The 26,713-nt window shown below is 35.9% G+C and overlaps 2 protein-coding genes across 9 annotated transcripts in view; one reads left to right on the top strand and one right to left on the bottom strand.

The window, feature by feature from the left end:
* The window catches only part of mpdz (multiple PDZ domain crumbs cell polarity complex component), a 72,280-nt gene extending 53,626 nt beyond the window's left edge, over positions 1–18,654 (bottom strand). For all 8 annotated transcript variants that reach the window (XM_028474674.1, XM_028474675.1, XM_028474677.1 and 5 more), the window contains exons 1-11: positions 18,511–18,654; positions 15,246–15,302; positions 13,243–13,409; positions 9,112–9,273; positions 8,698–8,837; positions 8,292–8,505; positions 7,534–7,656; positions 7,239–7,433; positions 5,499–5,613; positions 4,378–4,466; positions 2,422–2,641 (exon numbers count right to left, since the gene is read on the bottom strand). In XM_028474674.1, coding sequence (XP_028330475.1) covers positions 2,422–2,641; positions 4,378–4,466; positions 5,499–5,613; positions 7,239–7,433; positions 7,534–7,656; positions 8,292–8,505; positions 8,698–8,837; positions 9,112–9,273; positions 13,243–13,409; positions 15,246–15,261 — 1,441 coding nt within the window. In that variant the 5' untranslated portion in view covers positions 15,262–15,302; positions 18,511–18,654. The remainder of the gene's footprint in view (positions 1–2,421; positions 2,642–4,377; positions 4,467–5,498; positions 5,614–7,238; positions 7,434–7,533; positions 7,657–8,291; positions 8,506–8,697; positions 8,838–9,111; positions 9,274–13,242; positions 13,410–15,245; positions 15,303–18,510) is intronic.
* LOC114480492 (adhesion G protein-coupled receptor L3) overlaps positions 7,553–26,713 on the top strand; it is a 372,070-nt gene continuing 352,909 nt past the window's right edge. The window contains exon 1 of the mRNA XM_028474684.1: positions 7,553–7,671. The gene's annotated coding sequence lies outside the window, so the exon portion shown is untranslated. The remainder of the gene's footprint in view (positions 7,672–26,713) is intronic.

The following is a 26,713-nucleotide window of genomic DNA, read 5'->3' as shown; positions in this document are numbered from 1 at the left end:
TATTTTACATCTTATTTCGCGTAATACCCCCCAAATTATAAATAAAAAGTGGTCACAAAATGAATTAAATTTAAAAGAAAAAAAACCTGCAAGCACTGATATCTGTCACTTATTGCCTGGATATTGTTTAATTGTAATTGAACATGGATAATTTAAAACATAATTCGTTGTAATTAGAGGATGTAATTGACCCCTATATTATAACCTCCACAAATGAAATAAAGATATGAACACTGCAATACCTGAATGTAAGTCTTTCATATTGTTTTGGCATAGAACATTTATTTTATTTGGTCAGAGGTTACAGATAATTGTGAATGTATTGAGAATGAATTTAAATTGCTCTTGGGCCCTAAAGCGACCTCAGACCAGTTTGAGAAAAATGACACAAACTAATAACAATCCCATATTATCTCATCAAGCTTTGTTATCTTAAGAAACAAGTATTTTATCTGTTCAGGTCAAATTAAATGTAGCTTGATCTACAAAAATGTCTTGTGGGGGTTAAAATGTACATGTTCTGATGTCATAAATGTGCCTCCATTCCTTGTTATCAGACTAGCTTAAAGCTTTAGTAAGCGTTGCTATCTGAGACGTTTTCTAACAGGCAAGAAACTACTCTCCGAGTCTTTGCTCCAGGTTTATTTGGCCTCCAACTTCCAGTGCCAAATCTAATCATTTTCAGTCTCCATCTATCACCGCTGACACTAAACAAGCCGGCTGCTCTTCTCGCTTCAGCGATAGCCTGGAGGTGCTGTCAGTACAGCTGGAACAACCCAGCACTATGTTTACTGACTTTTCATCTTGTTTAGTGTCAAAGTTTTTTTTTTTGGGGGGGGGGATGGGGAATGTAAAGAGATGATTAAAAACACATCTATATATAAAGAGGGCAACATCAAGGTTCCAGGTTTTGGTTGAGAGGAATCAAGATCGGTTTTGATCCATTAATGTTTGGAAGTGAACGCGCAGAGACATCGGAGGCCTTACTTTAATAGCTGCAAACATGATGAGCCTTTGGGTGCTACAAGCCCATTTCCCTCCAACGGTAACAGTTATTGTAGCACTAAGTGCTCCAATAAATATTCAGAAAAGGATTTCTTCTGCAGCCAGATTAAAGATTACCACACATTAAACCAAGAGCTGCAGTATAATATATCACAGTGTTGACAGTGGCTAAGCTAGGCTAAGCTAGGGAACCAACATCACGCCTCGAAAACAAGCTGTGATGCAAACCAGGGAAATATTTCTTCAATCTCAAGATTAAAAATAAATAAAATGGTGCAGTTCAGACCTTGGTAATAAAAACTTTAATTTATAGTAAGCATCAGCAGCTAATAAGTTTTAAAAAAAAAAATCTAATAAAAAAATTACAAGCCTCGTTAGAGCCCGATATGTAACGACACGAAATGTAACAAAAATGTTTTTAATAAAACCCTAAATGTTACAAGTTAGAACTGGTCAATAATGTAAAAAGATGATTTTTTTATTTTTATAAACTACTTTTATATGTCAATCTATCTCTCTCTCTCTCTATATATATATATATATATATATATATATATATATATATGTATGTAGGTGCTCAGAAGAACATAATATGGCACAATAAACATGGATGCAGGGATGTTTTAAATTTGTATTACTTTTCTAATTTTATCTATTTATTTTATGTAGGCGTTGAGAAGAAAATTGAATGGCATAATAAACAGGGATGCAGGGATATCTTCCATTTTTATTATTATTTTTCAAATTTTATTAACACTATCAAGTAGGTGTTAAGAAGAAACATATATAGCATAATAAACACTTGTTAAAAAAATCATTGACATATTGATATATATATATATATATATATATATATATATATAAAGGGAAGAAATGTTCTCCAAAAGGCTTTAGTAGTATTTAGTATATAGTAGTAGTAGTTTAATAACACATACCTGGTATATACTGTATATATAAAAATTATTACACGATTAGACATAACGTTTTGGATTGTTGTTACATCAGTTGTAACGTTTCCGTTTATATAACTAAACAATTCAGGCACAGCACTTTTGTTAATTTTTTTTTTTTTAAATATTGTATTTTTTTATTGAACAAGTAAAATTACCAACAAAAAAGCAGCTTTCCCATTACTACAGATTATAGACAAAGCTGAAAGACAAAAAAAAGATGTGACCCAAGGAGCAAAATAATGCACTCCAATCAAACAACAGACTGGGCTATTAAAAAATCTAAGTCTAGAGTCATTTGTGCAGCTTTTTTCTTACGTTGTTGACTAGTTATTGCACTATGGGTTTTATTAAATTTGGGTCGTTGTTACATTTCGGGCTCTAATAAGCCCCTACCCATAAGTTGATAACCTCACCATTTGATCCTTGTGTGTTTCTGTATGTGCATGTCCTCCTCCCTCCCTACCTGGTGCAGCTGCAGCTTTCTTCCTGTCCTGCTCCATCTCCCTCAGGACGGTGGTGGTTGTGGGGATGGTGATGGACGGGGACAGGGCGGTGACGGCAGGGGGGATTTCCTCAGGCCTGAAACCTCGTCTGATCAGCTTCAGGTGGACCGTCTGCCCCGTGTGCCTCAGCACCTCCACCGCCTGTTGGTTGGTGTAGCCCTGGATGTTGTTACCGTCCACCTGCAGGGTCGATCGTTTGATAGCTTGAGGATTCACACTGGAGACGATGAGGTGAGTGTGCCAAGGACAGACATAAGGAACTGGTGGCTTGAGGGCCACATGTGGCCCAAGGTGTAATTTTGTGTGGACCCCGGAGTATATAAACAAAATGACTCCAAAAACACACCATATCACAGAAATTGCACAAAACGACAACAGAAATACAGAAAAGTAACTCTAAACACCATTATTGACAAAAAAAACACTCAATGACTTCACAATCAAACAAGACGACAACAAATGTGCACAAAAATAGCATAAAATCGCGAAAAAATTACAGCAAAAATGCACAAAATGACTCCTAAAACACACAAAACAACAACTAAAATACACAAATGGACTCCCAAAACAAACCAAATAAGCAAAAAAATATATATTTAAATGAAAAAAATACAGAAAATGAATCTAAAAACACAGAAAACAACGGTATATATACAAAATGACTCCAAAAAAACATAGAACGACAGAAATTGCACAAAACGACAACAAAAATACACAAAATTGACTCTTATAACACAATAATGACAGCAAAAAGCACACAATGACTCTACAAACATACACAAAAATGACAACCAAAATGCAGAAAATGACTCCAAAAACACACCAAACAACAGAAATTGCACAAAACACAAAATACAAAAAAGTACCACAACTCCAAACATTTATAATGACAACAAAAGAACAAACCATGACTCCACAAAACACAAAAAACAACAACAAATATACCCAAAATGTATTTAAACCACACAAAACAACTCTGTATAACTTCTGTTTGCTCATATTTATTATTAATGTTGATTATGTGGCCCTCAGACAACAAAATTATATAAAAAAAAGTAAATCCAAAAACAAAAAAGGACAACAAAATACACACAATGACTCTACAAATAAAGAATACGACTAAAATTATACACAAAAATAACAGAAAATGACAAAAAACAAAACAAAAATGCAGAAAATGACTCTTAAAACACACAAAACAACAAAAAAATATACAAAATGACTCCCAAAACAAAAATACCCCAAATAAGCAAAAATATTGTCTTAAAAAATGGAATGAAAAAAAAAAACAGCTAAAATGAACCTAAAAACACACAAAACGACAACAAAATATAAAAAATATCTGTTCTTTACTGTAATAATCATCAGTTTGGTCATAATTCCAAATGATGACATTAATGAACTCCAAAAACAAAAAAAGCACAACAAAAAACACACAAATGATTTCACAAATAAACAACAACAAACTACAAATTTGCACAAAAATCACAAATTATGACAACAAAAATGCACAAAATGACTTCTAAAACACACAAAACAGCAACAAAACCACCCGAAATGACTCCCAAAACAACAAAAACTCCCAAAATGTGAAATATACATACTATGTAATAGAAACAACAACAAAAATAGGCTTAGACTTCACACCATACAAATTAAATGAGCATTTACAAAAGGGATTACACATATTAAATGCTCTGCTTTTGAGCTTTTTAATACATTAAAGTCAATTATTATATTCAGATCGATTTAGAACGATCTTTAACCTGAGTCTAAAAACAAATCAACATTACGCTGAGAAACTTACAAAATAAGCATGTGTTTGAAAATATAAAATACATTATTACCTTCAGGAAATGACAGTTTATCATTAATATCCCGCAGTAATATATGAAGTGTTTGATCAGCGTACTCACTGCGATTATCTGGTCACCGATGTGGATGCGACCATCTTGATCGACAGCGCTGTCTTTAGTTACGCTCTTCACAAAAATACCAGAGGGCTCTAAGATTAGAAGGTATCAGTTATTGAGTCAGAGGAAAATATAGGGTTGAAGTTTTTCTAAATATTCAAAAGAGGAAAAAAAAGGAAGAAAAAAAAAAAAAATATATATATATATATATAAGGTAGCCACAACCGTACTCGAGCCGAACAGGGCAATTTTATAGACTTTATTCACTGTAAGTAAATGTAATGAAAGTCATATCAGATTGCATTATATTGACCTTGGTTGGGACTTTGAGGGCTGAAGTTAAAAAACTGATTTGGCAATCTAAAGTGGCTTTTTGCAACAATAAATTGCTTATTCATGCCCTGAAACTGCCAAACTTCAGCTTAAAGCAGTCACTTTCTATTACATAAGAATATTGACTTCTCGCTCCGTGTGTTTGCTTTAGCTCTGTGTAACACTCGCCTATATTCACCCAAGAAAAATCCAAATAACATTCTCCTTTTTATGTCCGTGAGATTCATTACTTCGAGATTTGAAGGATCATGTACACTTTGTGAGTGGGCTGGTCTTTGTAATCAAATAGGTTGGGTTAAAACTAACCACATTCTTCAGTAGATTTTTATTTTGGAATTTTGAGTTGAAGAGCAATAAACATATATTGCAATGTTAAGGAATTAATTAAATTATTTTTAGTCAATTAATGGGGAGATAATTGAATCGAGTCGAATCAAATCGAACTGGAAAAATTAATCATTAGATTAATTGATGCATTGAAAAAATAATTGCTAGATTAATGGTTTAAAAAACAATCATTTATCCCAGCCCTAATTAGAAATAATTTCTCTTGAATAGTTTTCATCCAAATCTTCTCAAATTTAGTGACAACATTAAGGACCACAAGAGTATGAACCCTATTGGCTGTGGTGATGATATGACCGTTAGTGTATCTTGAAAATCTGCATCACTTTCACTGTGAAAGAGCTGTTCCAAAACCATTTCCTAAGGACATTCTCAAGAAACATGGAATGGGGTGAATTTGACCCCAAGCATAATAGAAGGAGTATATGACCTTGTATCGTACTCACCAGAATTTTTGTCTCCAACATATCCAGCGATTGTAATTCCCAATCCCTGTGCGTTCTTGGTGAGAGACACATCAAATGCATCATCATTCTCCTCCTCCTCTTCTTCCTCATAGCCCTGCGGAAAGATTAGCATAAATACCAGGTCAACATTCACCGATCTCTAGATAAAACCAAAGGGTGATTCATTTGACAACAGCAAGCACAATCGCGGCACGTCACTCGACGACATCGCCTGGCCACTAAAATGCATCCTTCTGCTTTGATTAATGAACACTTTGAACCTGTCAGCCATAAATAACAGCTAATGTGTGTAATCAAAGTGATATTTGTCATTCCGACTGTGAGTCGGTGGAAATCATTGTGTTTTTTAATGGTGCTGAGAGTTTAGCAAAGGCTGCCGAAAGCATTTTTTTTTTTTTTTTTTTCTTAACAATTTAGTGCAGCATGTGCTCTTTAGTGAGTCATGGATCATGCAATCTGCTTTGTCTGGAATGGCATTTATCAAGGCTTGTCAACATGGGGGAACAAATGAAACTCACTCAGATGAAAGCCTATAATGTAGTATTGGAAGAGAATTTAAACTTTTATGTGGGGAATCAAAAGAAGCGACAGTTTTTAAAGAATGACTATACAACAACAAAAACCCTTTGTTCCTCCATGTATTAATCCTCAGTTTGGACATAATTCCAAATGTTGACTTTATTGTTGATCATGTGGCCCTCAGCTCACACGATCACATGGCCTAACTGCGATCTGGTGGCTCGGGGGCCACATGCGGCCCTCGGTTTCATTTTGTGTGTACCCCAAAGTGTATAAACAAAATGACTCCCAAAAACACACCAAATGACATACATTTCACAAAACGACAACAAAAATATAAAAAAGTAACTCTAAAAATGAAAAATGATGACGAAAAAACACAATGACTCCACGAACAAACAAGACGACAAATATGCACAAAAATAACAGAATATCACACAAAACGACAACAAAAATACAGAAAAGTAACTCCAAACACCAATAATGACAACAAAAAACACACACAATGACTCTACAATTAAACAAGATGACTAAAAATATGCACAAAAATAACAAAAAAATCACAACGAAATACCAGCAAAAATGCACAAAAGACTCTAAAAACCAGTGAATGACAGAAATTGCACAAAACGACAACAAAATCATAAAAAAATACACAATGACTCCACAAACAACTACAGTTACACAAAACTCAATGAAAATAAGACAAAAAGACAACAAAAAAACAGAAAAGCAACTCCAAACTATAATAATGACCACAAAAAACACAAAATGATTGAAATATGTACAAAAATAACAGAAAATCACAAAACAAAAATACACAAAATAACTCCCCCTCCCCCAAAAAAAAAAAATTTAAATTAAAAAAATACTCAAAAATAATTTAAAAACCCTCAAAACAACAACAAAAACCCTTTGTTTTTCACTCTATTAATCCTTAATTTGGTCATAATTCCAATAATATGATGAGCAAACTATCCAATAATGTTGATAATGATAAAAGTTGTCCATCTTTGGCCGTTTTACACCATTTACTGAGCATTTACAAAAGAGATTACAAATAATAAATGTTCTGCTTTTGAGCCCATGATACATTAAAATCAATTATCATATTGATGATACCACAAACGATTGTATTGCACTCAGACGTTGAGGGAGACTTCTGTAAAGCTTATTTGCAGAGAAAGCGCGGCCTCTCACCTGCTGTTCGTTGACAGTTGGGAGCACCACAGGCATGACAGCAGACGGATTCTCTTCTACAGGACCCCTGGTAACCACCAGCTTGACCCGGTTGCCGCACTGCCTGAGGACCTGGGCCACCTGTTCGCTGCCCATGCCATGCAGGTCGGTTTCTCCAATACGGAGGATGTGGTCCCCACTGCGCAGTCGGCCATCCTAATGCAGGTGAAGTGCTTTTTAATATATTACTATAGCATTTCATGTCTTATGTTAAAAGCCTTTACATGAACTTTGCGTCAAAGCTAATAATTATCACCTGATCTGCTATGCCTCCAGGCAGTATTGTCTTGACGATGACCCCAGTGGTTTTACCCCCAACGATACCAAATCCCAGACCCGTGCCATCGTTGACCAGTTCGATCGTTTCCACGTGCTGCCACTGAGAGCATAAAAGGTAGGAGAAAATGTCAACAATGCAAGTTTATATGAGTTAGATTTATCTGGAATTGGCTGAAGAACACAAGTATCGAGTATGGGGTTTATCTCATGCCTCATGTAAAGGATTCTAAAGATCGGCGAGTGGTGAAATAGCCCAATATGCAAAGTTGTTTACTGAAGGCCCAAACATTTTCCAGCCCCAAACCATGACAAACTTTTGTTTAATGTTGAGGAGCTGGCATATTCACCAGATAAGATGTATAGGAGATATTTGTATATTCGAGGAGAGTAGGTGAAGCTGTATTAGTATAGTAAATTTTAGATTCCTATGTGGTGTAATCTTTGAGATACTGGAAGCTGAAAATGGAAGAAAAATAAGAACAAGCTAAAATTCACATACACACCTCACTAAATTGTAAATATCTCAAAAAGTATTTATCCGATCAGTCTGCTTAATGAATGATCACAAAACAATTGGTGAAAATATGAGAACTTTCTTAGACCAAAGTGCCTGGGCCATTTGTGAAATGACATGAAATGACCCATATGTGCTTATAACAACAATGCTAATTTACAACACCTCACCACGAGAAGCTTTAACATCTCCACAGCAGAGTATCTTAAGGTCGTTCGTACCGCGCTAGATTTGGCCGATAGCGTGCTGGCAGCGGAGGGTGTTCGGGAGACCACAGGGCTGACCAGCTGAGATATCGGCCCCCTGGCCACGATGAGCTGAACCCGTTCTGAAACGCTCTGCAGGATACTGATGGCCTGCTGGTGCGTCACTGTCTGATCCAGAGGCTGGCCGTTGATGGACAAGATTTGGTCGGCTTCTTTGAGCTTTCCATCGCTGTATGGAAGAATACATAGTAGAATACACTAAGTAGTCCATACTGAGAGGATGTTGTTAGTTTTAAGCACCAGTTCTAATTGCTTCAATGGGTGTCGTCAATGTGGGTTAGACTTTCATAGTGCATTGTTTCCATACCAACAGTTATTGATTGATAAAGATAGAATGTCACACGCCTAGTTCCTTACATACCAGTGAGCAATGCTTCCCGGTTGAATTTCCTGTATGAAGATGCCGAGTTCTCCACGATTTTCACTCTTTAAGCCCACCACGCTAAAGCCAAGACCACCCGAAACTGGCTTCTGTAGCTCCACCTGCGTCACGTAGCGCCCCTACATCATAAACATACTTTATGATGTAAATATACAAAATAACTCACTAAAAATAATACACAAAACTACAGCAACAATACATACATTGACTACAAATATACAAAAAACTAAAAGGATACAAAACAACACCAAACTCCAACTCAAAAAACACACAAAACAACTCAAAAAACACACAAAACAAAAAAAACCCACTAAATGACAACAAAAACCCTTTGTTCTTTTCTGCTGTGATTACAGTTGCCCATTTCTGATCTAATAGATATAAAAGCGTTACCTGTGCCATAGAATGGACAATTTGATCAAATTCATCTGATGGCATCTTTCCATTGTTGTGTGTAATGGCTGAGACTTCCGCGTACGACACATGGCCACTGTTGGGCTTGATTGCTGTCCCATTATTGCTGAGGTCATTGCCTTGAGATGATGAGACAGTATCCTAAGAAAAATGAAAACAACTGTTTATCATACAGTACACAATAATAAAATTCAAGTAATTCAAATGGATTTCAATAGCAGACTTGGTCGTTGATCCAGTGGAACATGCATTCCATGTTTTATTGTTTGGGTATTGATTTACTACTGACCGTTGCTCAGATACTGCTGCAGTAAAGAAGAGTTGAACAAACATGGGCTTGAATTTAGGTCAACACCTGGTTTACAAGAGTATGGTTGCACATTTTTTCTGGGGGAAAGTGGGATTATCTGAAAGAATTCTATTTGTTTTGAGTTTGAATGAAGCTTTTAAGTCACAGCTTTCAGGGATCTTTAACATTACTTTGAAGTTTCTTTAACATTGCTTTGAAGTTTCATTTTATTTTAAATTAATGTTGAATCCATTCATTTTTTAGACAACTAGATTCTACAAAGTGCAAACAAAACTACAACAGAGAATTGGAAAATTGGAGGTTCTATACCAGGCTATGTCTAAGTATCCTTGGGCAAGACATCTCCTGAACCCAAGCACTTTGCATCAGTGCTTGGGTTTCTTTAGACATGACTTTGCAACAAGATTCTGCACAGCGCAACAAAACTATGTCAGAGACAATGGTTTATGTAGTGCAGTGGGTTTTCAATTTGAAAGTTGGAGGTTCTATACCAGACTAAACCCAAGTATCCTTGGGCAAGACATCTCAAGATGGAGAGCTAGCACCTTGCACCAGAGCTCGGTTGCCATTGATGTAGGTAGGAGTTAGTTACAGGAGAATTCCATTAATCCTTGTTAATCCTAAGCAATAATTCAAACCCATACAATTGCATTTAACACTTTGCCATGGTGCTATGAATATGAATATTTCAGAGATTTAATTTTAGCTTGAATTTGGCAACCCCTAAACCACTGCATTGGCATATTTGTTATCCCTTCCATGAATAGAAGGATCTTAGGAATCTTAATCCTTCAGGAGATGACGGCTCTGAGCTGACGTTCCAACAATGACTCATCCCAAATACAAGATTTTAATCGTGACGGCTAGGAAACTCACTTACCGTCTGGATATTGAATATGTTGGAGTGTTGACTTGTGATGACTTTACTTTATTGACAGAGAAAGTGCATGAATACAACAATAGCAATGATTTTACAAAATTAGTAGCCAAAGGAAAAACATGTCTATTGATTTCTGAATTGCAGTGAAAGATTGGATGTAATGCACTCATTTTGGTATTACTCCTTTGGAACACAACTCAATTGGTGTGGACAAGTTAGTGCTCTACACTGTAAACAAAACCCTTTAGGCCGGGCTAAGTTAGCGTAGCATGTGGCTAAGTTGCTACTCTCATGCTTAAGCTTTGTTAGCTGGGGCCTAGCTAAGAGGATTAAAGTTCCAGTTTGGTTCTTGCACATTGAAGAAATTGTTTCTGCCCCACTTCACGCCGCAGTAGCAGCAGTGGTAGCAGCCTCTTTCTCATTGGAGAGGAGGGGCAAACGGTCGCCATGGCGACACGGCCCGCGCAAGGCCTAACTAGCTGAGCCAAAAGATGGACAGCGTGTGTGTGTATGTGTGCTTATGTATTTGGCTCAGGCCCCCCCGTATGAAACACAAAATGCAGCACATCTCCAATTTGGCTGTGGTTAAGGGGGGCCAAACACGTGCATTTGGATTTGAAAACGCTCTAAAAATGCAACAGAGACTCATATATATGTCAGCGGCTGAAATTGGTCGTTGTACTCCTGTTACAACACAGAATAAATCCATTTTTAAGATCTGAAGGGAATTCGTGATGAATAGCCGCTTTATACATTTTTTGCTTAGTAAAGCAAACACACACACACACACACACAGACATAGGTATAGGAATGTGAGTTCTTAGAAGAAAAAAACTTGAAGCCCAAGCACAGAAGAATGCCACAAGGGCTTTTTTATAATCTAAATTCCACAAGGAGTAAAGAAGCTTGAGTATCCCTGCCTCCCACTGCATAGCTCACATATTTTTGTCTTGATTTCTCAAACACTCACCCTGGCTCTTCTCCACTGTGAGTTGAGAGCTCTTTCCCTTCCTTAAACGCTCAATTCTCAAAGGAGGCAAAATCAGCTTGAACGAATGGGGAAAAGACGAAATCTGACTTTGAATTACTGTCTCTCAACTTCTTTGCCTGCATTATATTAGGCTTGTGTGAACTCTGACAGTACTTTGGCCAGAGAAGCAAACACTAGTGAGGATGTATATTGAAAGCTAAGGGTTTGCAGGGGGGGCTGTCTCGACACTGAGGTGGGCTAGGTCACCCTGGAAACAGAGAGGGTACAAGGAGCAAAAGCAGCTCTGCAGAACATTATTAAGAGGCATATTCCAAGCGTACTCAAGGTTTCAAGGTTGGACTCTTTGAGCAAGCTGATTGAAAAGCCAGAGCACATACACTGAAAAAACGCTTAACAAAACACTGTCAACCAATGTTATGCTATTATGCATACGTGTTACACTTAAATGTATGCCCTATTACTAAATAATCACAATCTTCTGGTTACTCAGTTGTGTGCCTTGCCAATAGACGATGTACAACAATCACTCCTCACTGGTATTTTATCTGACGTAAACCACACGTTTAAAAAATAAATAAATAAATCAAGTTATTCAAGTTATTGTAAAACCTTTATTTTTTGCATCTGTGTAGATACACTATCCATTTACACTTTATTTAAACATCTAACAACCACCTGTGCCAAATTGATTAGTGTAGCGAGAGCAGATGACAGAGCAGTTTTTAGCTAGCTAAACAAAAAAACATTTTGACATATTGTTGTTTATAACTTCAAAACCCATTGGTTTTCATGTCTAAATAACTTCTTAAAGGTGTTCCCCGTGACTTAAAAATACAAAATATCTCTCTGTAACTATAGTATTGACAGAAAATAAAAAATAAAAAGGAAGAAGCCTGAAGTTAGCTCTGTTGCTAACCCAGGCTTGACCAATATTGACATTAAATCTTTCAGGATGAAACATATTAGTTGCTTTGTTTGAGACTCTTTTTTTGGTCTATATATGTCCTTGAAAGGCCCCAAACAACAATAATATCAAACATTGAAACATTACTGAGGTCAGTAAAGGATTATGTTATCTAAATCTTTTTTTTTTTATTATTGTTATAAGGCTTTAAGTTTAATTGTGGTCATGTGTTATTATTAAATTACAAAAATGTGAGGGGACTTTTTAATTCTGGCAATTTTACTGTATTTTTCTGGCTTCTTAAAATTAGTGTTTCTTCAAAAATAAATCTTATAAATATTATAAACATTTGTTTCTTCCTGTGTGATAGAGGAGGATGCTCAGAGTGAGTAGTGATTCTTTTTTATTATTTAGTGCCAGCTATTTTGTATGAAAACAGTACAAATAATTGCATAATATTTGTTGATCACAAATGTTGTCTGCTTGTGGAAGAAATGAAGGGCAAAATGTTCATTAGGGGCTCATTTGGGACGTTGAAAATCATGGAATTTAAAGGTAGCAGTCGCTCACTTAATTTTCCATGTTAGTTGTGCTGTATGGCCAGCATAGCAGCAGTGTTGAATTCTAGCAAAATTTAGTTTAACATGGGGTTGAACGATTAAAGTCTTTCCATTCCATTACCTTTTGGTGGTAACAGAGTCAAAAAGTTGTTCTCGTGTTTCCATGGATACGGTTGATGATATCGGAGTGGAAAGGAAAAGTGCTGTAAATCGTCACTCAAACCTGCATTACCAAAAACTAGCGGAACTAGAAAGCTAGGATTTTTCTGATTTATTAAGCAAACCACACTTTTTTGTGTAGCGTCTTCACTGTATGTGTAATTTATTTGTTTATCACACAGGAAGTAACACTCATAATCTGTACATTACATGTTCTGTATATATATATATGCAAAATATATTCTAGTTAAGCATTCAAACACCTTTTAAAATTATGAACTGTATCATAAAGCGTCAAATATTTACCTGATCTTTGAGATGCTGGACTGATTTCTGCAGGGCCAGGATCTGGTGGAAGAGAGGGCTCTGGAGCACTGATTTGAGCAGGCTGAGCTTCTCCTCCGTGGGCACCTCCCCCCGCTCCTTCAGTTTGGCCTGGAGGCGCTCAACTGCCTGCAAGGCACGCTGTGTGTCTGCAGGCCATCACATATTTGAGAGATGGCACCGGGCGGCGATAAGGTGCAATATGGTGGAAGGAAGAGATTGGGGGGGGGGCATGGGAGAAAGTTTTGATATGAAGACTTTATTGGTGTTTTTTTGAATAGTTAATTTGCAAGTACACCATATGGTCCACTTTATTTGGTCAAAAACCTAAAGCTAATTAATCTATCACTGGCTTGTGAGAAGAGCAGTGTAAGGCCAATATGCCGGGCAAGATTTAGTTTCAGTTCACTGACTCTGACCCTATCAAAGCACCGGTTTTGAAGAAAACAAGAAATTTCGAATGGCCTGTTTGTTGTCAGAGTAGTAGTAGCAACATTTACTTTCTTTTTCTCTGCCCTTGGGGTCAATGTTTGGGTAGCAAAAGAGCGTGGTTAGAGTTGTCAGGAGAACACAGAAGAGCCGACCTTCTGCAGTTTGCTTGTTGGACCCTATCTAAGCCCTTCAATCGAGGAACTCCGGTGTGGCTTGTTATTATTGCTAGAGTGGACCGGGCAGACGTCATCTGGACAGAAATGAAGCAATTTTTGGAGAGCACAAACTGTGACTAACGCCTAATAGAGCATGTGCAAGGGCCAAAAGCCCCCTTATTCGACTAAGAAGCTTTTTGTTGTTTGAACAAAGGTTGTAAACACACCAGAAACACCTAAACCCGAGCGGTATTTCTTCCATTTGTTTTTGGTTTTTGTCTGATCGTTGTTGCTTTGGACAGGAGACATTCAAAAATGTCTTAACATTTGACATTGGATTACAAGGCTCATGCCTACAATACTCAAGTGTATTCAAATGTGTAACAACCAAACCCATAACACATAGGATAGAAAATCGTCCTTCCACGATAAAAGCCAAACATTCCCTTTTCAAAACAAAAGCATCTCTTCTTGTCTACCGTTAGTTTTTAGCGCTTTTGTAAATAGGGCTCTTGTTTTGAAGTTAACTGGAAGTTTTGTCAGTAGCACAATCTCCGAAATGTCGGCATGAAATGTGTTTTCGCAAGTTTTATGGATCAAATGACCACATGTTGGTATTCTATATAGTCACTTTCTTTCTTAAAATGCTTTCAGAAGGTGGCGAATCAACGGCGATATTTAGGCTAGGTGTGATTCAGGTAATTGCCGTAGCTTTGAAAAGCATCTTCGGAAACTTGAAAGTATACTTCGTTGGGACCGGTCATCATCCTAATCCTCCTAACCACACTAATCGTATACAGTAGACAATATACAGTATACTCATTGACTTTGTAGTGCATAGTATGGAGTATGCCATTTCGAACACAGCCATAGTTTATCCCGTGGAATAGAGTGACCACAGACTGAGAAAAAGAAAGTTGGTGCCGCCAATTTGGCTTCTTGCAGGACAGTTGGACAAATGAATTTCTTCTGCCAAATGCAGACGATCACATTAAAAGCTAAATAGTCAGATATGGCAACTTTGCCACTTCACAGGACTTGTACTGGATCCACGGCTTCTTAAAGTTGGTAGAGGAAAAATTGGTGAAGGAAATGTAAGATACAGAGCCAGTAAAGATGGATTCCCAGCTGACAAGGGGAAACCTCCAAGCCAAAGCTGCTCATTATAAGGAGAATTCAGCATTGTGTCCAAGTGCCAAGACTTTTTTGGTCACATTGAACCCCAATTAAACCAACTTTGTGTCAATGGTTAAAGAATTATCATCAATTTGAAACAAACTGAAAAACTAAACTGCAACAGTGCGTTGTTATGTTGTGCGTGAGTCTCTATTTTGAACCAGCATGGCTCGATCAAGTGTGTAATACCACAATAAAACAGTAAAAAAAATAGATACTCACCTATTGTTTCGATCATATTTACTCCAAGGAATTTTGATTTTGTCGATTTATTGGGACCTAAAAAAATAACCAACAACATTTATCAGTGTTTAGTTAACAATAAAAACAGGATCAGTGTCTAATAAGGGGCTTAAAGGAATGTTTGTACTGGTCTGAAATCTTTGGATTACAACTCTCCAGGACCTTGATAGTTTGTTTATCGTACACCTTATTTAACACTTAATCCTTTACATTACGGGCCTGTACTACACAGCTGGAGTGCCTCTTCTTGCGCTAACTTTTGGGATTTATTTTGTGTGTACTACAACGCTGGTTCACTTCTTACCTGGGTAATTCACCATGGTAACTTACGCTGAACGGCTAACCATGTCGAGATCAAGCCCCTTACTAAGCAATAAAAAGTATTATAATAAGTAATTAAGTAAGTAATAATAAAGTAAAAATAAATTAATTAATTAAGAAATTAATAGTAAGTATAAGTAATAAGCATCTTACTAATGACTTACCATATTTAGAATAATAACATAAGAAATGATAACAACAAAAACACAAAATAAGTAATTTTTCCATGCATTATTAAATAATTTTTGATTCTGCAGTGGTAAACAATGTGATTATTAATATAGGAAAGAACAAATGCTTTTGTGTGTTTTTGTTGTCATTGTGGTAAATCTTCCTTGTCATTCTTGTATATTATTGGGAATTTTCTGTGTGTTTTTGTTGATGTCTTGTGTGTTTTTAGAAGGTTTTGTATTTTGGTGCTATTTTCTTTGTTTTTGTTATTATTGTTATTGTTTTTTTTTGGTAATATTGTGTGTTTTAGTGTAATTTTGTCTATTTTTATTGTCCTTTTGCGCATTTTTCTGTCATTTTTTTGTGGTGTTCAAGCTTTTTTTTTATTTTCATTCATGTCTGCATTTAAAAAACATTTCACTGACGTTAGGTTTTTCCTTTGAAGTTTGATTATATATATATATATTTTTTTTTTTTTTACTTTCATTATCTGTGCAAATTTTTCACATTTCCAAACACTTTTATTCTAGAGTCATAAATGTTTCACACTGACATCCTTTTGTTTACTTGTAACAACAAACTACGGACAGGCAGAAAAATACTCATAATAAAAGTCCGTTATCTGTGATCTTGTTTTGTTGGCACTCGTTAGCAATGAAATAACCATCAGATAAGTTGAATAAAATATCAGAAAACTCCAAGAAACTTTTTCACAACCAGACAGTAACATAGTACTTTGACCATCACTAAATGCTTAGAAGAGTTTAGGTGGCTATAAATGGATTCAAGGCTGTGGTGATTTAGTGAAACACCTTTACGTTGGGTGACAAGAAAGCTGTATTACAAAAGGATTAAGGATCATGATTCTGCTCTCGTAAACATAGCTTTTGTGAAGCATACGTGCTGGAAAGTAGTTTCCTGACACTCGTCTAGTCTAGTTTTCACAAATATCCAATGATTTAATAAAGTTTTCAGTCTTATCCAACTCAGAGATGAAAATAATGGTTTACAAGTATTCACGTTACTGTAATTGATCTACTTTTATGGTACTTGTTCTTGAATGTGTATATTTCTGAATCAGTCATTTTTACTTGTACTTAAGTATGTTTTAAAAGAAGTAAAGCAATTTGTTACATTTCTGCACCCAACCGTAAACAGTAAATTATTATTTTTTTGCAATTTTTTTATTTTTTTTATTTCACATTAAATACAATCTATATGTTATCAGTCATGCCATTTCTACCTGTGTTGTGGTTTCTACTTATTATGTTGGAGCCCAAATGGCACATTTGGCATGGAAGTGTTTTCAAAAGCGTTAAATGTAGCTATACTTAGAGCCTGAGAATTATTTTGTTATTATTTTGAATTGAATTCATTGGTGTTATTTTTTCTTTCTTTTTTTTAAAATTGTACATTTTGACAAACCATTTATTTTAGAAAGTGTCTGGAGGTACGCTAAACGTAGCATAGCGCTCACCGCCAACGTGGGATTTGCTATTGTGGGTTCGAATCCCACATTTGTCAATTTGTTTATTTTTTTTTTTAACATATTTAACACACCATTAAAAATAGAATTCTGACCAAAATAAACATTTTAAGATTAGATATACAGTAGAGTTAAGGTTAGGTATAGAGTTAGGATTAGGGCTGAATCAAAAGGGTTAGCGGGGTAGCTAAAAATACATACAAACGACGGAACTTTAAGTCACGTGGTGCACATATCACGTGACCTAAACTGGCCAATGAGGGTCGCTGCGTATCCATCGAGTGGCAGTCTATGGTTTACGTCTACGTTTAACATACGTAGCCACTGCCTTTATTTTATACAGATGGTTTTCTGGAAAATAAATCAAAATATTTGGTCTTTTCCTTTTTAAATTTTATACATGAGATGTTTACTGTATACAAGGGAACCGTGGCATGATTTATTAACAAAAATAAACGTGAAGTGTACTATTTAATTTTTTTTTAAATTTTTTTACTTGTACTTGAGTATTTCATGTATGACTTTCTTGTACTCGTGTACAATTTCACTCAAGTAACAGTACTTTTCCTTGAATAGCAGTACTCTATGCACCAACCTGTAGCTATATGAGTATAACACAGCTTCTGTTTGACTTATTGGTTGTTATGAACAAATAATGCAGAATAATAGATGCTTAGGAATCCTCATGGAATAGGTTACAGTAGCCTGGAATGTGCTACTACATGTGGTCAGACTGTACTTGTGTTCTGTCCCTCCGTAGTTGACAACTTCCAGTGATTTCTTTGTGATGATTCGTGACCATATAACCTGGTCGACAGGTTACCTTGGAAACCACATGCAACCTTCACAGCTGTAATGATTAAATAAATGAATAAATAAAGGAACAACAATTGTTTGAAGGGGACCTTGTTTAAGATAATAATGTGTTGACAACAATCCAAACAAATGTGCCAATCCGCTTTATGGAGCAACAGGCTGCAGAAACCTCTAAAATAAATCATTAAAACGGGTTTTTAACTAAATGCGCCAACTGGGGTGATTTTTAAAAGCGTTTTAAAAGGAAAGTTTGTGCTTCGAGGGAGACCCTTGTTGTCGTTTAAATCCCGTCTTTTCTCGCGAAGTGACGCACACACACACGAGCGTCTCATAAAGGCTTTTCTCTCATTAAGCGACGGACAAAAAAGCGAGTGCAAAACACAGCGGAAGTTGTTTGTAATGTTCCATAACGCGACTACAACACAAATATGTGGTTTAAAAGGGACTTACGTGGGTCTGGAGGCTGTTCCCTCCCCGCTGTCCCGTAGACTCCTGGTTAACGGAGCTCAGAAGCGGGGCTTAAAGATGGGGCGTCGAGTAACTCGATCCTCCGTGGTGGACATTTTAAGCCCTGAGACACCAGAGCTGGGGATAAAGCGCCACTTGCTGGTTGTCCTACACACAAAGGGCCACACACTGTGGACTTTACTCTTTAACATTCACGATTCTGAAAATACACCCAGTCTTTATTTTCCTTTATCGAACCAGACGAAAAACTCAAATGACTGAAATTAAAGGAATATCTCTTTATCAGGGTCAAGAAGGGAAAAACAAGCATTTAATTTTCTTTTTTAAATTTTTTTTTTCAAAAACTAAAATACCAGACGACAAAAAAAAAAAGAAAAAAAAAGGAAAAAAAAAGCCCGTTTTTCATAACGGTGAGCTCGGAAGTTGTTCTTTTCAAAATAAGAGCACAATATATGATGATCACCTGCACTACTCATCACTACATTATTATTATTATTATTATTATTATTATTATTATTATTATTATTATTATTATTATTATTATGTGGTTATATTACCCTGTTTAGTTTTGCACATATTAATCTTTAACTACTGTTTATATTTTTTTCTAGTTGATTGTTATTTAATGTTTACATTGTTAGAGAGAGCACAGTTCACCAAGTCAAATTCAATGTGTGTATAACATACATTACATGGCCATTAAAGTTGATTCTGATTCTGAACCATTGAGCTCACATCGTACTGAAATTGTATATGCGCATGCGCGCAAATGCACACTACCGGAAAATTAATTTTTGCTAAAAATAAATAAATAAAAATCTAATTTGTTTGTTTATTTTTGTTTATTGGATTAGGTTAGGGTTAGGGTTATAATTCAGTTTGTTTATTTATTTATTTTTTTTCTCCGGTATTTCAGTTTTTTAGGTTTGAGAAACAAAACTTGAAATCAACCGATTTTTAAACATTTTTTTTTTTTTTTTTATCCCTTCTTGACCCCTGATTTATTTTTCTGGACGAAAAATTCAATGACCAAAACCCACTAACCCCATTTGTAAACAACTTGTAAAAAAAAAATGAAAATAATACAATTCAACACACAAAGATAGACCAGATATTTATTTTATTACATTATTAACAGGGGTCACCAATCATTCTGAAACCGTGAGCTACTTCAGAGTTACTGAATAATCCAAAGGGCTACCTGTTTGATCCACACAGAAATACTGCTACAATTTCCCAGTTTCACTTTAATTCGAGGGAAAGATAATGTAGAAAGACTTTGCATCTACTTAAAAAGTTAGGAAATACTTAAGTTTCAACATGCAACACTTTATTTCTCTTTAATTTATGCCATTGTTTCATTTTCAAATGACCTCTTTTGAAACATTTCATTGGGAATCATCATGTTCCTGTACTACAAGCCCCAAACTACTATTTTACTTACAAAGCATGTTCCTAAAGTTTAACAATCATGTATGATTATTATAAAACTCCACTTACTTTAAAAAATAAATTTTTTACTATTTATTTTTTTTTTAGATAAAAAACATCAAGCATACCTTTTCGGCTACTGAGTGAAAATCATATCACCAAGATACTGCGACAAGATATTGCGACATTTAAATGTCAATTAAATTGTCGAAGGTGCAACTGTTATCGCAATATTGCGATGTGGATGAACCATAACTTTCCATCTCTGCAACATCGGTCTCAAGTGAGCGTGTCTTTTCAACTGTCTGAGACATAGTCAATGTCCATAGGTCTAATTTGCTGCCATAAAATGTAGACTTACTAATATTGTTTAAAATAATATGTCCATATCTTAAATCCGGGCTTCGTGAACATTTCTAGTTTGATTTTTAATTTTGAGTTTATGCACAAATTCTTCAAAGGATATCATGACGTTGACACTTTTTAAAAAAACGGTCTCATGCTATTGTTTACTACACTGTATATTTCATATTCACTTGAGGTATTGGTCTTTTTTAAAACTGCAGTTTTATTTCTTTCCAACAATTAATGTATCATATCGTGACCTCGTTTTGTGAACTTTGCATATCATCCCACCTCCATTTATTACTGTGCATTAATTTCCTTCAAAATAAAAGCATAAGGACGGTTTCCCTGGGTTAAAATACCAAGTCCCACAGTATGTTTAACTGTAAAAATGTATAAGGTAATACATTTGTAATTAACACATGACTTAAAAATCAATTTAGTGACATGAGATTGGTAAATTGCTAATTGTGTTGTCACTCTTGAAGTTATGTTCATAATCAAAACTGCACTAGCGCCCCGGGAATAATTTAGTAGCAAAGCAATTTCTTTATTTTGAAAAGCAAAAAAGTTCCAAACACTACTTTAGTTTCAATGTTAAAATGCTCAAATCATATTAAACGGGTGAATTCTGATTTGCTTTTTGTGAAGAAGGTGTATGTTTCCTCCACACGTGCATCAGGATTATTGCCTATGTAAACTATACAAACCTGAGGCAGCAGAAGAGACTATGGCTCAACATCAACCATTGCACCACCAATATTTCAGCAGACTGTAGACGGATTGCCTTCAAATCATTCAATCAGGAGAAAATTACTATTGAATCACAACTCGAAAGGTTATAATCAACAAAAAAAAAAAAGGTTGGTTTCGGACAGAAAACATTCAATCCAGGTGTTTTGTCTGAAACTGACTTTGAGATGATTACTTTAGCTCGCTCTGTTATTCAGCGATCCAACAGTCATACTGCAGCGTGCCCTTGAGCCACCACTAAGCTTTCTAAGCAAAGAATAACACACTTACTTGTTAGATACATTGTCACTGTTTGAATAGATAGAGCTGTTTCGCTTCTCGTGCTCTGAGGGGATCTGACGCGCAGCCTCTGATTCAAATTCAGTCGACTGTTTATCTGAGATTTCTGCAGTTGATACATTTAGCTGTTCAAACTGAAAAGTATGGGCAAAGTTTCAGGGCTTCACCCACCTTCCAGGGTAAAAACAGCATATAGCTTACATCTAGATTTTTGAGTTTCCGTAGGAGGCTGTGTAGCCTACATTTTGGTGGAGTTTTGACAATTTATGGGTTGATTTACCAACGCTTAACAGACTGAGTCATGAGTGAGATGCTTCAAATAAAGACGGACAAAGTGTTGAATGGAAAAAAAATAAATAAAAATAAGCAGGAGATGGATAGAGAAGACAGATTATGTTAATGAATTGGCTGTGTTCAAAAGTACGACTCATACTCAGTCTGACGTCAAAATGAGTATGTAGATAGTATGGAAAGATTGAGTATGCGAGAAATACTCTCATGTATACTATATTGGGACATTTCTTAAATGTGGTGTCTGGAGTTTCTGAGAAATCTATGTTTACGTATGATTCTTTTGAAATGCGAAAAAATACCTAACTCGTCTTTTACTATGGTCTACTGCTGGTGGTCATTCATAGACATTAATGTATATAAGTCCCTCCTTCCTCCTATAGACCCCTATACAAATGGAAATGATCGCTGAGTGCGCCCAGCCAATAGGCTTCCACTTCCTCTTTTTGAGACTGTCAATCAAAGTGAATGCGAAACTGTGCATGGAAACAAGATCGTGCATCACAACAGCAAACAGGTAAACATGATTTTGGCTCTTACCTGACCCATAGACATATATCAATGCAACCCGATGCGACCTTGTTATGTTCCGCGATGCGCGTGCAGAAAAGTAGAGGCGTGGCATCTGGTAGATTGGTAGAGGCAGTGGGAGGAAGTGAGGCTGTTTAGGGCGGGACATCGAGACGCTTCTCAGAAACTCCGGATAGTAGCCTCAAGTATGCACGGTGGGCACACTACTCATACTCAACCGCCCCATGATGCATTGCGAGTGGAACGTAAAATTGTCCTGGGACCGGCTTCAAGCTATAAATCAAACATCCCCTTTTCATTTTTATTCAGTAAGTAGGGCTCTTGTTTTGAAGTTAACCGGAGGTTTAGTCAGTAGCACAATGGCGGGTCTCTGATAATCTCAGAAATGTTGACATGAAATGTGTTTCTGTGAGTTTTATGGATCAAATGATCACATATTGATATTGTACGTGGTCACTTTATTGAATCAATAGAGATATTTAGCCTCTGTGTGCTTCTGGTTTTTGTTGTTGTAGGTTCGAAATGCATCTTGGGAAACTTCGAAATATATACTTAAGTGGGAACGGTCGCCATACTAATCCTGCTAACCATACTTATAGTATATAGTAAACAGTATATACTCAGTGAGTTTGCAGTGCATAGTACGAAGCATGCAATTTCAAATGAGCCTCTGTTTTGATTAGCTATAGTAGCACAGGCTAAGCAGCTGAGCTTAAGTCAGTAAGTTCTAGTAAAATAAATCTGTCATTAATGTGTGCTACTGTATGAAGATTATTTCAAAAGCTGTTACTTTAGGAGTAAATTTGTTTTGAATTTGAAAGATATTAAATACTGAAAATAACTCAATACTTAAAAATATTGCTCCCGTACGAAAGCGGATTAGGACCAATTTTGAAGGAGAAAATAATCCTTGGCAAATGAAGAATAAAGTCGAAATGGGCTGACAACAGTTTGGATCGAGACTGTCGAAACTGTTGTCATATAAGGTGAATTGGCCCTCGTCAGCTTCCGTAGATTTTACTTTATTAGCAAAACCTTCGACTTTTACCACAATATTATATTTTGAGTTCATTTTACAAATTTTGACTTCAATCTCGTTTTCCTGACTTTAATCTCAACATTATATTTCAACTTTATTCTCGAAATATCCACTTTAATCACGACATTTCAACTTTATTATTGATTTGCTAGAAATTATTTTCTCCATAAAACCTGGCCCTAATCTGCTTCCATAGAAAAAAATTAAGAAATAATTTGTTGTATTTTTAATATAAAAAGTGTTTGTACGTTTGCCGTACGGACAACCCCCGGTGCTATTGGTACGTTTACCAAAGTACACTTACGTAGCATCTTAGGGTTAGGGTTAGGATTAGGGTTAGGCGGGTTAGGGTTAGGCGGGTTAGGGTTAGGCTATGACCCAATATCGCAACAATTTTTAGGATTAGGGTAAGGTTTAGTCTTAGTCACATGACCTAAACTGGCCAAATAGTGGCGCTGCATACGGATAGAATGTCGGTATATTGATACGGCAACCGTCCGGATAGCCACTGCCTTTAATATATCCTGGCTTTGTCGAATCCTAGCAAAATGGCCGCCCTACATTACATTTCTCAGCACCAGGGAAGAAATCTGTTGCCTGTTAGCCGTGAGCCAGTGACTCAGACAGAGCAGCACCAAAATAGCCACATTGTTAGCGTCTATGCTAGCACCAGTGTTTGTTTGTAATTTTTTTAGTGTGATAAAAACACTGTGTCGGTTACAAGAAAGCGTCTCCAAGCTGTAGAAAGTTTTTCTTAGAGCGAAGGAATTTGGAACAGGGTTAATATATATATATATATATATATAAACAAGAGGGAAGAGCAGGAAGCTACAAGCAGCGTTCACAAAGGTCATAACATACTGTATAAATCCACTTTCCTGTTTATGTCTTTCCCCTTCTATTCTCGTACTTATCCACCCAGAACTAGCCTACTTTTACAATAAGCTGCTTTTATGTGGGAGGTCTGAAAGAATGACTGAAACAAGAAAGCAAGCAAAAACTGCTAAGCACTTCAACACCTTAGCATTTGCTATGTTTACGCCTGCTTTTTGCAATCACCCTTGTTTTAGCTGCATGGCTTAGTGTCTTATTTTGTCTAGTAGGCTACTCTTCGGTTTACTTGGAAATATCACTATGCTTTTTTTTTTATTAAAACTGACCAAGGGTTTTTTTTTCCTGCACTTATTCTTTGTTGCTGACTTTGAAGATATTGTCTACATCTACTGGTTGTTTTCCTACTAATGCACAGTGAAGGACAGGCACCAGTATTTGAGTTTATGGGTTTATTTGAGGCTGAAGACGAAAAAACTAAAACCCACGGCATGATTTAAAACTACCTTTAGATACCTCACAAAAATAGATAAAATAAAAACAAAAAAACTATGTTCAAATGCTTCACATGAAATAATAATAAATAAACCAAGCACATAAACAAATAAATAGATAAATAAAAACAACTTTTATGTAATTCCCCAAAAATAAAAAAAGATAAATAAATAAAATAAAAATGAAACTACCTTTACATACTTTGCAAAAATAAATAAACAAAAAATCTAAATAAAACTACCTTTATATTCTTCCCTTCCCAAAAACAAAAAATATGAATGAATAAATTAATAAAATTTACATTTACATTCTTCACAAAAATGGATACAAAACTAAATAAAACTATCTTTAAATACTTCACACAAAATAAAATAAAAAATAAAATTTTTATATTGTCATAAAACCTTTGCATACTTAGCAAAAAAATAAATGAACAAATTTAAAAAATAACAAAATAAAACTACCTTTACATACTGCACAAAAATAAATACAAAATAAATGAATAAATAAATAAATAGATAAAATGAAAAATAAAACAAATCTACCTTTACATAACTCACACAAAAAAAGAATGAATAAATAAATAAAAATGAAATAAATACTTCACAAATTAATAAATAATATAGTAAAAACTGCCTTAACATGATTATCACATTGTGATCTACAGCTGATTTACTGTTTCTCTTCGTGGCACAGCTGATAGTCATCCAGTCTGGCTGGACTTTAATGCTCGGTGTAATCAAGGTCACGATCATCGAAAGACTCGGTGATTCAACAATAAAAGTGACAACCGTTTCCTTGATAGATTCAAAACGCCAGCATGAACGCTGCATTATTTTCTCTTTCAAAGGGCTAGCTGTGTAATAGCAGCTTTTATTGGATACCAGCTTGGTATGCAGAGCTCTCCGTTGTAATAAAGAAATGCCCAGAAGGGATCACAAATTCAACCGAGTCATAGTGCTATAGGGTGATGTCTGGCTTAGTCTAATTCCTGTGTTATATTGGCAATAAATCCATCAACATACAAAATTACTTCAGAGGGATAAAATGGCCAAATGTTTTCAGACAAAGAGCAACTCTGAGAACAACAAAGTAATGACTTTTTGCCTGCATGGTTTTGTTGAAAACTCGCAGTTCTAATTAAAAGACAACAGTGTTTTACTGTTTAACATTTCAGACGTAGTGCTAATGATGCTGGCCAGGATTAGTCAATTGGTCTTTAGGGTTGAAAGAGTAAAAATTGAACATTTTGTAGAACAATGTTGCAGAACAAAGGCCACACGAGTCATCATGAATCAATACGCAAGCTTTATTAAAGAGTGTTTTTTGTGCAGGTGGAGTTATATGTCATAGTATTTTGTGAGATGCACTCCCATCTGCAGCCCTCAGAAGCATTTTTCTCCATCTACCAATCCTGATTGGCTGGTGAAACGTGTCTGTGTGCCAGGGACACTCCCACCTCCTATGAGAGGAGGAGGCGGACACGTTTCACCAGCCAGTCAGGATTGGCAGATTAAGAAAAAAGCTTCTGAGGGCTGAGACATCTCATATTACTCATAGAACCGGGGGTTTTATAAATAACTAAAGTTTTCCATCCATTTTGGAACAAATATTGCAACATTGTAACACTGTGCAAGGAAAGGTCATCTAAATCAGTCAAAAGTTGTGGTTTAACCCTCCTATTTTCCATGGTGACCCCGTTCAATGTTTATCATTCAAAAAATAATAGTCGACTCTTGTTTTGTGCTTCATATTTCATGACTTTTTCTAATTTGATTGGTGCAATTGATCTTGTATAAAATTGTCACGATGGTATTTTTTCAATGTGCTGAACACATATTGCATGCATTGGTGTTCCTCTGGGGTCAGTTTGACCCCGAGCTGTTTAAGCTGTGTAAATTGTTTCGAGTTGATAAATGACATATTTATGATAGGAAAGGGGGTTCCCAACAGTCAATATGGTTCATGCACCAACTCTAAAGCCGAAAGTTTGACCTGATGGTGGCGCTGTAGGAAAGGTCATATCATCACCACAACCAATAGGGTTCATACTCTTATGCAGGGATGATTCTAGCTTTCTGAAACATCCCAGAAAAAAAATGGCAAATGCGCGTGCGGCAACATTTCTTTTAACGCTATATTGCGTATGCAAAATTTTTCATAATGCTTTACCTAAACAAACAAAATAGG

This window comes from Gouania willdenowi, chromosome 18, assembly GCF_900634775.1.
Source record: "Gouania willdenowi chromosome 18, fGouWil2.1, whole genome shotgun sequence".
NCBI classification, from domain to species: domain Eukaryota; kingdom Metazoa; phylum Chordata; class Actinopteri; order Blenniiformes; family Gobiesocidae; genus Gouania; species Gouania willdenowi.
Note: the sequence above shows the minus strand (reverse complement) of the source record. Positions and strands in the feature narration are given on the sequence as shown.